Genomic DNA, 11,873 nt, shown 5'->3' with positions numbered 1-11,873 from the left:
TACGGTGTTCGACGCATGTAGCATGTCAAATTATTTTTCATACCTAGGACCCGAAAAGTGCGACTTCGCACTTTTTTTCCGTCCAATATGAAAATACTATTTTTTTAGCGTGTGAGAAGTTTCAAGACAGAGCCGAAGGCGAGGTACGAAATGTACTATTATTAAATAAGGTTACCCTGATCCTCAATTATTTTTTCCATCAATTCTTGACATCGAAGTCGTTAATTAAATAGTATTTGTAAGATGATCGATACATATTTCTTCAGCTAAATTCTCTCAGTATCTCTCTAGTCAGCGTATTTATCTCTATGTTATTATTACATGTTTGTTCTTTGTTGACTTCAACTTGTTGGTATTCTTTTGAAAGGTATAAATTTGTGTTCAGTCGCGTTCATTACACTTGAAATACTTCAAAAGTGATTTTCGGCTTGTTTATACTAATTTACTGAATTTCCTTGTGTTTTTTTTTCGAAACTCGTAAGTGTGTGTCCAGAAGAGTACTGTTCTTAACTAAATTGATTTTTTCTGAGTAGCACATCCAAATAAGAATCATTTTTTTAATCAGCAATCATCCAGAATAAAATGTCGTCAAAAATTGTTGCATTCGTTTTGGTGGCACTCATTGCTATTGGTTTCGGTAAGAATCAGTCGAGCCTCTGCTAGGCATTTTCTTTAATAGATTCATGACTCATGAGGGATCAATTTTGTGGTACAAGCCAAACTCAAAACTGTGATTTTAAGCAACATGCTGTGCAAACTTTTATTTTACAATAAAAGAGGTTGTACATCCGAGCCGAAGGTATTCAAATGCACATGCTAAACAGTTTTCGAAACAACTTGCTTAAGAACCCGCGAGTGAGTTCTCGAGTTCACAAAATTTATTTCCTGCATCTAATTTGATGCTACAAGTATATTTGCCACCCATCGGAAATGTGACGCTGATAAGTATTCGAAACAGCTTATTATTGCGTACACACTCAAACCAATTCGTAAAAATATTTATTCCATTGATCGTCCTATCTTACATCATAACATTAGCCCGGTGAGATCTTCCTTTGTGTGCTACAATTTCATTCCATTTCATTTCAATTTTAATGAAAATGTGATATAGCTATAGCTTGTTGGACAGTTGTATTGTTTCAGTGAAAAAATTAACAGTCGAGAGCAGTTTTTGTGTTTGTTGACTAATCTGTTCAGTGCTGCCTTTTCCATATGGACACTTTGGGCAATAGCACTGGGCGCCCAAACGAATCGGCGTCGGGTTCTACAAAAAACATTTGTTGAGTCAACCAAGTCATGCACATATGTTTGGCGCGCATATTGAACTTTTGGCGCCGAGAGGGAACATTTTTGTGGCGCAAGTTGTTTTTGTCTAGTAAAAGCGTAGCATTGATACAGTCCTTTCTCTAATAGTAAAAAATGAAATTCGTGTGAATTATGGTCCTCGCTTCGCTGTGGCAGCAAACCTTACACTCTAATGCTTCCTTCGGGAATTATACTTTCAGATCGTACGACTTCACCGAATAATTTTTTTATGCCGAATCCAATATAATCTGCTATTTTCTCACAAAGCAATCACACAAGTCCCTTCTTCATGCAATAAATGCTTTCCGTGGGGCGCAAATGTCCATGTAATGCCAAGTTTTCGGCAACAAAATTTTTAATTTCTTTAATTTATTTACAGTCAGCAAGATAGCTGAGGCCAAAGGCGACGTCACTGCTGTCACTGCATGCGATGAGGCCTGCACTAAAGGAATTGTAGAGCTTAATGAGTGCTGCAAAAAAAATAATTATGAAGAAGAAGGAGGACACTGCTACGGACCTTATGGTAGTGCATTTTGCAAGCGAACTGGTGGATACACCGATCAAGAGGGTGATAATGTTCAATGAATGTAAATCATTGAAGAAAGAAATTGTTTAATTTCTTCAGTGAATCAGTTGTCATACTTTTATATTACTGCGGTTATCCGTAACGTACTGTGTGTCCTAACATCGATTAATAAATAAATAATTTTTAGCAATCACGTTATAAATATGGGGTAAACAGGTTAGCTGCGAGCCCTCTACCAATTACGAACACTGAAAGAGAGAATAGAGAGTCACACAAATGTGTGCCAGAAAGAGAAAGAGGAGACTCGAAACTAAAATAAAGGGAGCTCGTAGCTGGCCTGTTTACCCTATTTGTTTAACAATGTTTCATCGGCTAAACGAATCACGGCTATACCAGCATCGAAAAAGTTATTACTGTACCATCCAAACAGTGCGCACGCTGTAAAACGGCGCTTCTTATAGTCCACCTTCTGTTTTTGCTCGGTTTTCAAAATCTTCTACTTCCCACTAAATCTGGTAATCGAGAATTGAAATTAGTGCTTGCAAAGCATAGTAACATAGGACAGATGGTATCTGATGGTGCATTTCTTTCGTTAAGACAGATGTTATGCTTTCTTGGTGTCAGCTAAAACAAACAACACATGAAAGTGCATACGTTTTGATGTCTGACATGCGAGTGTTACTGCTGGCAGCAGTGCTATGGTTGAAATAGTAATATTTCTGACTTAAAGAGCATTTATCACAAAATTTATTTATTTTACTACAATCAATTACAACCTATGGACCGGCTTGCGTCCTTGAGAATGGTGCACTCAAATTGGTGCGAAGGAAGTGTCTTCCTCTTGAGTTTCTTGAAGTATACATGCCCATATTTCCCACAACTGCATTGTTACAGGCGCCAGTAGTGAAGAGTAGCCAAGATGAACACGGAAGTGACGGGAAAACTGGACGCCGAGCACGAATTGACTCAGCCCAAGCGGTAGGAGCGAAATTGTGCGAACACACCATGGCCAACAGACCACTGCAGAAGGGCTGTGTGTTGCCTCCGTTAACGAAATAACTCACATGACCCATTGATTCATGTTCACCGAAGCCAATACTTTCAGTGTGAATTGAATCAACAAATGCCGCATCCAGTGAGCTAAGCCGACCGAGCTGTGGCACTTGATGCACTTGCCCCGGGTCGAGTCCAGTGAGTCTTCCAACCACAATTCGACGATTTGTGCGCGTCTGAACGTTTCGACTGGCGATGGCTTGAATTTGAGCACCAAGTGAGAAGCCAACTAAATGTAAACGGTTAGGATGCAGACCCGCGTCGCAAAGTTGAATGTAAGCATTGGACAAGCTGCTGCCGGCTTCAAGTGCATTATTTGCGTTATTTAGCGTAGGCAGACGGTAGTCGATCAAAAAGAAATTGAAGCCACCATGAGTAACAGAAGCATCAATGACATCACGCACATTGTCGGAAGTTACGGTTTGACTGAAACCGTAGTGGTAAAACACTGCATCGCGAGTGGGATTGAAGTTGGCGTGATTGAAAACAGAGTGCAAACTGCGAACGTTGTAGAGTTGCCATCGGTCGGGTCTAGTTTTCAAAAAAAAGTGAAATGTTAGTCCGGCGTTCCTTCAGAACGATAATAATGCGGCGAAAACTTTCTCAGATGGCAAGCATGTCATTAGAACAGTTATCGAATCTATTACTTCTTTTGATCAAAGTATTTCCGAAATATTGAAATGAAATCTCTTGTTCGAACAAGCCGGTTGAAATAGCCCGAATAACGTTAGAGTTAGTTTATTGTTTGTTATTGTCGATAACATGATAAAATCGTCCACAAAACGTCGATGACATCCGACAGTTAGAGTCAGAGCGCCGTCAAATATAATATGAAAATTCAAAGCACTACGGAAAATTACAAGGAAAAATCGCATCAAGCACATTATGATCGCTTTACATCCCACACTCACCCAGTGTAGAAACGAATAATTAGTTCATCATCCATATTTCGACATTGCGAAATATTGATACAGAAACTGAAGACGAGAAGAAGCGCGGCTAATGTCTTAACGAACATTTCAAAATTTTCTCTGTGATTGACCTCCTGCAACGATGGAAACGGTTTTTATACGCGAAAGATAAGCGCCGAATATCTTCAATGTACTCACATCGTAAGTACGTATAGAAGATACTTGACAATTTTGATATGATAATAATGGTTTTAACAACATGCCTCTCAAATGGGGTCGTTCATAAAGCTTGAATCGCAGAAGGTAAAGTTTGAAAGAACAGTAAAGATTATACATCACATCAAAATCAAACAGACTCTAAAAACTAACAAATTATGATTCAACTTCCTTTCCTGCAAAGCTTGTTTTTTGGGGGGAAAAATCGTTGAATTTACAGTTAACCTCGAGTTTAACCCCTATCAAATTTGTGACGCAATGCATTCAGCTGGGCCACTCGTACAATCTCACTGCCCTATACCACTACCATGCGCGTATAAACTGGTATAAACATTTATAAACTGATATACAGTCGTGTAAATGCGTATAGGGCAGTGAAGTTGTATGAGTGGACCTGGACCAGCTGAAAAACAGCTGAAGCAAATTGCGTCACAAATTTGGCTGGGATTGACTGTAGGTGAATTTTTTGATAATTTATTTTACGAATTGAAAATTCTTTCCGAGAAGCTCTAGAAACATATCAAGCAAATCAAGAAAATTCAAGAAATTATTTTTCAAAAATCTGTTGTCATGCTACACTACCCATTGAGCGATCGGTTATAAATGAACTGTCCCTTGCATCTCACTCCTGAAATCTCAAGGTACTAAACGATGATGGAACGATTCACTTAACCGTTTACGGACAGTTATATCATCTGTTATCAACAGAGATTATAAGAATAAAGGATGAGGTGATGGGGCCATACTATGTCAAAGTGATCGGTAAAAGTTAAGATTAAGCACATCCTATGAAGCCATCAGCATGTGAAATCCTTTGCATTATTCGGAATTGTGATTTATATTAAACCAATGTTGAAATCACTCTAGCAAACGATTATATCAATGGAAGTAGTAGATTGAAAAAAAAAATAATTAATTGTGAAAGAACAACGTCAGGAGCCACACAACTGTTCGAACTTCAACATATTCTTTGTTACGCTAATTTTTCTTTATTTTGCAATACTTGGTGGATCACCAAAACAGAGCACTTGAAGCGAGATTTCATAAGTTTTCCGCTAAGGTTTCTGGTAACGCCTTATTTGAAAAGAGTGCTTACGGTTCGTTTGCTTATAAATTAGTAGTTCATCTGCTACTAGAGGTTCTCAAAAAGAGTGTGGAAAATGTACCTTCTTTAAACATAAAAATCTGATAAAAAGTTCTCCATTCACTGGAGATCCAAATTTTCATTCATGAAAAATATTTATCAGATCGTCTAGACACCGAGCGCAATCAATCAAATAAGGCTTTTAATACTAAAATGAAATGGATTCTCCCATCAATATACTTTATCACCGCAATTCCGTCAGCAAAACAATGCTATTACCTTTGATTTGAATTTTATCGGTTTAAGTTGGTAATTATCGAGACCAAGAGATCAAATGTACCGTACAGGTAAAAAAATCAAAGCACCAACAAAGAAAAATGAAAGATCATGTACTACAGTCCATTCATCCACTTCATCCACTTCACATCATGTCTAATCAATAAAAGATTAGGTAATGCTGCAAGGAGCACTTATGATTTGAAGAGAGTGTAAATACAATAGTAATTCTCTAAGCTCATTATCACTCAGAGAATAAAAAAACGAAGCTCTTGAAACAGCTCGGCCCTGAAGATGTTTTGCAGGCTTATACCATTTGTTATCGATAGAGGCGACTAGCGATTAGATTTAGGTAAATGAAATCATAAATAGCAAAATGCATTGTAAAAGTAATGACCTCTGTTCCTGACATCGGAAGGAGATGAATATGCATGTTCGATGTTCAACTTAATGATTTAATAAATCAGTTTGATGAAGTTCAGATGCTTATACTCTTGATGAAGTTCCGTTTTGAATTAAGTTCAAAAGATGATCAAAAGAAGTACCAATTTCAATACGGATAATATATTGGTCATCTGTCGTCATCGAATCACTAAAGGTCGTTGAATACCATTAATATCTTAACTAACATAATGGCTATTCATCTGTTATCGATAACGACAACAAAAATAATGACAAGCTCTGGGTAATATGGTCCTTTATATAGAAAAATACTTGCTAACAAAATTGAAGCACAAGATTTGAAATCAACCGATCAAAAATACTTTGATCGATGGAAGTCATAGACTCGATAATAATACTGGTCATAATACTTGCCGTCTGAAACAGGTTAAATTTTACTACGTGTCGACAGAACTCAATCATTATCCTCCAGAATTGATATTCAGCCAAACTGTTGAAGAAGTCTTTGGGCTACTGTATTGAAGTATTGAAGATTCATCTTTCATCGTCAAGAGTAATTTCTTTAATCAGCTCTAGGGACAGCCAATTAATCAAATATTTTTCCTCAACAAAATTATAATCATATCTACGTACGCAGCCCTGACGTAATACTGATTTTTTTTATCAGTTAATTTGTTTATTTTTTGTGATCAAATGTACCACAGATAGGTAAAAAATGAAAGCACCAGCAATTAGAAATAAAAGAGAATGTCCACTTCAAACCACGTCTAATCTATTAGGATTAGGTATAATTTCACTACAAGAAACTATGTGGCCGGAAGAACGTGAAATCAGATCCTCTCAAAATCATCCAGAGGGATTCTTCTCAAAAACAGCCTCCCGAAATCGGACGCATTTTCCAGTGGACTTCTTTATATGTACCTAGAAAGGACTTCGACCCTAGAAGCCAAAACAACTTTCAAAAAAAATCTTCGAAGCTTGTATGGCTGGTAAAAGGTGATAAAAAACCAAAAACTTTCACTTTTCTTACAAAAATTTCTCCAGTTACACGAGCCGTACAGGGTCGTGTGGGGTGTCATTAGAAAGGTAAACATATGTAAACATATGTTCTAACAGAAATTTCTTGAGGTACATAAAACGTACATGGTCGTGTGGGGTATCATTTGAAAGGTATTTTTATGTGCTATTGGGCCAAATAGTGTCTTATAAGGTTTTGATGCATATGCGATGAAATATGGGCACTTAAACCTTTCAACTCATGGACTTTGGGCCAGTGACGTGATACTCCCATCTATTCCTTACACAACAAAAAAAGAATCACGAAAAATGGTCATTTTCCCTTGACACTTTACTCTCGCCGTTTTTTCGGATTTTTGAAACACTGCAATGTGATTCACTTCAAGCATGAATGGTACTCTAAATAGGGTACTGAAACTTGGCAGTGTGTCACACAACTGTAAAACACTGTAAAAAACCATTTCACACAAAATAGGACACTATTTGGCAGCTGTCGACTATGATCACTTTTGCTTGAAGTGCGTTGGACATATCAAAATGCTATTCCGAATAAAAGTCTGCAAAAGGAATTAAAAATATGTCATGACAGTCTGACGTCAGTGCAAATAGTCTCTATCATAATTTTACATCAGTAGAGATGAGCGGGTTTTGAAACCCGGCTCGAACCGAAATAAATTTTGAAGCTTGATAACCCAAAACCCGATTCTGAAACCCGACCCAAATTAATTTTTTGAAACCCGATAACCCGGTAAAATTTAATCGGGTTTCGTTGGGTTAGGTTCGGGCATAGCACTGAAGAGATGTGGTTCGGGTCGAACGTGGTTTTTTACCAGCAGATACATAATTCCAGAATTGTGGTATGCTTGTCATCAATGAAAGATTGGAAAGTCGTTAAATGCTTAGCTCTCATTTTCGATAATATTATAGTCGAAGTCAATGAAATTCAGACATGAATTTACATCAGATGTGATGTTTTTCAACTGGTCCACTCATATACAATCGAAAGTACTTGAACGTCTTTTATACGTCAGAAATAGTTGTACGCAAACACGCGCGTATTTTACTGACGTCGACTGTAAAAAGGAAAGGTCGGAGAAACTACTTCTCTTATGTCCAAGTTTCACTTAAGGTTTCATTTACAACATGACTGATTCATCTGGATAAAACGATTTTTTTTAGACTTAGCGAATATGGGTGGACATGGACATTCCTGATAACTTCGATGATATGTGAAACCTTTCACAGCAGACAAAAATGAATCAACCAATGTCACCGAGTTTCGAACTCACCTTAAATAATTCTCGTTCGTTCCATTGGAAAAACTCCGTGTAAATTTGCAAAAATCTTTAATGGAAAATCATTTTATGATCAACACAAATCACATCATCATCTTGACTTCAATAAATTAATCCGAAAATTGGAGTGAATCCGGTTGGCTCCTATTGTGGAAACTCGTTTTCCTTCTGAGATTCCTTATTCGATTGGTTAAATTATAAACTACACTAAAGTTGTTGTTGTACTTAAGCTACTAATAGAGATGCATACACTTAGTCGACAATATCGGTTGAGTAAATTGGCAAGAACAGACTTCACAGTCTTATTCGAAGTGAGCTGGAAAAAATAGTTTATTTCAGTTAAAGCACAAAAACGGACTTTTAATGAATTCAGAAATCTTACTTCGTAAAATCGGAAGACTTGTCAATGATGTGCTCAAATTCTGGGAATGATAAAGCCCCATCATCGTCTAGGTCAGCTTCGCTTAATATATTCTACGAAGAAATTTTTTCAAAAATTGATTGACCATCTCGAATGATGCAAATTGATGGAAAGCCCTGTTATCGCATCACATACTTACTTGTATCAAAAACTTCATATCACTTTCCGGCAATCGATTCTGGTCTCCAATCAAACGTTCGATGACTTGCTTCAAATCAGACAATCCAAGCATATCATCACCGTCAAAATCTGTGCCGGATCGGAATTCGATTAGTCGTCTGACTGATAGAAAATGAAAAACAAAGAAAATTTACCAAAAATACGAAACGCGTGCTCAGCCTTCACGGATTTTGGTGCCGCTTCGCTAAACACCGACATCATATCCAAAAAGTCCTCAAATGTGCAGTCACCATCGTTGCTAGAGCTGAACACTTTGCAGATTCGATCACCGAAAGGATTGACACGCAATTCCGGATATTCTAAAATTTTGTGCATCGACAGTTTGGCGTTCTTGTTGTGACCAACCTTTTCCGGTGCCAGTTTCTTGAACTTTTGATGGGCACTGGAAAATTTCAATTGAAAATTTTAAATTGGAACATTCAGGCATATATTCTGTAAAACATTTTGATTTTCAACCACACCATTTGGTGCACTGAGAGTCAGGGTCTTCTATGTATATGTACATAGGCTATGGCGTCAGTTAGAACTGATTTGAATCGTAATACTAATAATATTCGTACAAAAAATTATTGCTGCGGGTCTAAGCGAAGCTTGTGTAGACTCGCCCAAGACGACTTTTGGAAGGTCGTTTCCCTGAATGGGTGGTACATTTGGTAATTACTTATATTGATATAGGGGTATGTCCGAAAATTTTCATACAAAACGTTCAAAGATGATAAACCGTTGGAGATGCTTTAAAATTATTGGTAGCAGTACCGGACTGGCTCGAAAAAGCCCATCGGGGGCTCTTTGCAACTCAATTTAAAAAGGCCCACAAATTAAAAATTCTCAAACAAAAATCCAAAAGGCCCATCGGGAATTCCCCGAATTCACCATATGGCCAGTCCGGGACTGATTGGTAGCAGCCATACCTTTTTATCAGTGTGACTAATTACCAAATGTACCACAAATCAGCAGGGACCTTCCAATAATAGTCATTTTAAAACTTGGACGAATCTCCACCAGGTTCCCTTACAAATTTTTTGTACCATTACTATTAGAAATGCAACCCTAGCTTCTATCAATTACGACCCCAATCAGTTCTCCATCGCTCACACCTGACTCCTAGTGTACCGAATGGAGCGGTTGAAAATCAAAATGATCGAAAATCTGATTAGTTTATATGGCCATGAAACGACAGTAAATAGAAGAAGTCGAATAATTGCTTGTGTAGAAGCCATGACAATACGCTTGCCCTTTATAAAAGGTTGATGCGCTACAATCCTCTTTGTCTTCATCCGAGACGAAATTACTAATTGACGATGTACTGAGATATTAACATCACACAAACTTACAACAAAATTTCTTTTTTCGAAAAGAATGTCAGATCCTCATAGTCTTGCAGCTCGTCTTCGGAAAATTGACTTTTCGCCTGCCCCATGTTCGGAGTGCACTTTTTATTTCCACTTTCAAATCACGAGAAATCAATTAAAATCAAAGTTTTATTTTTCACACAGCAAATCGAATTGAGTCGGTGATAAATGAACAATATTGAGATTCAGATCACCACTTTTGCCACTATATTAGTTGGAATGGCGATACGCTAATCCTCATCAATAATTCACTATTGCTGTTTACATTATTTATCAACAAAATTTGTATTATGCGAAAATGATAGCACACACACTTTTAGGAGGATTAACAATAATAGAGCCACACTGATTGATCGATTGTCAACTACCTTTATATTAAGCCATTCAGGGTTGGGTATTGATGTTGGGTTGAATGAATCATTGATGGTGGTGTAGCTCGAAATTCGAATATGAAAATTGGCGCAATTCTTTTGAATTTTCTTTTTTAGATGGATTTGATGATAATAAGGATGTGGGCTCATAAATTTAAGAGAGAAATCTCTAAAAACGTATTTTCGAAAATGGGAATTCGATTTTGTATTTAGTAGATCGCCTGATTGGCCAACGTCGGTCTCGTGTATTTGTTGAAAATAATGCTGGATAATAGAAGTTCCGTAGCTAGAACTTGCGTTAGGAGTACTTTGTTTTTGAAATATTTGATAGATGAATGTAAGTGGGAATGAGTCAGTGTAGTTTTTATAAATTCGACAAACTGTCGTTATGGTGGCATATTTGAGCTAAGAAGTCAATTCCTGTGGAGGCTGTGGAGGTGTCTGTTGTTTGTATTAATGTGGTTTTTAGGAATCTTTTTTCCAGATTATAGTTTTTTAGAATTTCCGACAAAATTTCAGGGATTTCAAGATTCTTGAAAATTCCCGATATTGTTAATTCGAAAATTTTCATGAATTTTAAGTACAGTCAAAGGCAGTCAATTTTCAGCATAAATTTGCTTCAGCTGTTTTTCAGCTGATCCACACATACAATCAAAACTGTTTTTCCTTGTTCATACGGTTGAAGCTGCTACACGCACGCGCATGATAGTGGTAAAACCGTATAAAGACGTGTAAACGGTTGTGATTGTTTGTATGGATCAGCTGAAAAACAGCTGAAGCTAATTTATGCTGAAAATTGACTGCCTTTGACTGTATGTTCAAGAATCGATTTCACGAAAATAGGCCACGAGCATCAATGAAAGTATAAACCGGAGAACATGACGATTTCATGTAAACAAACTCACCTATCATGAGATGTTTATATGAAATCGCTATGTCCTTCACTCCATACAAAGTTTGACATTCGACCATACCTTGTGTTGACGTCCATTGACGAGCATGACACCACACAACCGAGTTGGTAATGAAAGCAGCAAAATTTTCCAGTGGCGCCTCTATCAACGTAAAAGATGATGTTTTATGTACTAAAAAAAGTGATATTGTAAAAATCCAATGACCCGTTCAAATTTCAAACTTTGCTACCATATGTCTTCGGTTGATTGTCTTAGGCTGTTCTATAAGAACCTAGTGATGAGCATACAACATCATCTACAGTTGAAAGTCATAGAAATCTATATCATTCTGCGTCTAGGCCCAAACATTTAACCGGGTGGAAACAATCCCACTTTCTAGAATATTAGAAAATTCTGAAGAAGCGTCCAAAAGTTTTGACTGGAACTAACAGATCACAAAGTAGCGAAGGATCTGTCATTTAAATGAACGCGTTCGACCAATTGATATGTGATTTACTTGAAATAATTATATCTCGGCCAAATGACCACCAATTTTGACTTGTGATAGCTC

At 37.2% G+C, this 11,873-nt stretch overlaps 1 protein-coding gene and 1 long non-coding RNA gene across 2 annotated transcripts; one reads left to right on the top strand and one right to left on the bottom strand.

Moving 5' to 3' along the window:
- Positions 1 to 340: 340 nt before the first annotated feature.
- LOC119070750 lies at positions 341 to 2,022 on the top strand. The gene is made up of 3 exons (XR_005086547.1): positions 341 to 477; positions 534 to 637; positions 1,685 to 2,022. It is a non-coding gene; the product is annotated as an uncharacterized LOC119070750 (long non-coding RNA).
- Positions 2,023 to 8,119: 6,097 nt separating this feature from the next.
- On the bottom strand, positions 8,120 to 10,413 carry LOC119070749 (calcium and integrin-binding protein 1-like). Its single transcript, XM_037175221.1, has 6 exons — positions 10,254 to 10,413; positions 10,021 to 10,175; positions 8,821 to 9,068; positions 8,646 to 8,755; positions 8,468 to 8,559; positions 8,120 to 8,401 (listed from the first exon to the last, which is right to left on the bottom strand). The coding sequence occupies exons 2-6, from the start codon at positions 10,104 to 10,106 to the stop codon at positions 8,380 to 8,382; spliced, it is 558 nt and encodes a 185-aa protein (XP_037031116.1). The 5' UTR covers positions 10,107 to 10,175; positions 10,254 to 10,413; the 3' UTR covers positions 8,120 to 8,379.
- Positions 10,414 to 11,873: the final 1,460 nt, after the last annotated feature.

This window comes from Bradysia coprophila (genome assembly GCF_014529535.1).
Source record: "Bradysia coprophila strain Holo2 chromosome IV unlocalized genomic scaffold, BU_Bcop_v1 contig_106, whole genome shotgun sequence".
Lineage (NCBI taxonomy): Eukaryota > Metazoa > Arthropoda > Insecta > Diptera > Sciaridae > Bradysia > Bradysia coprophila.
Note: the sequence above shows the minus strand (reverse complement) of the source record. Positions and strands in the feature narration are given on the sequence as shown.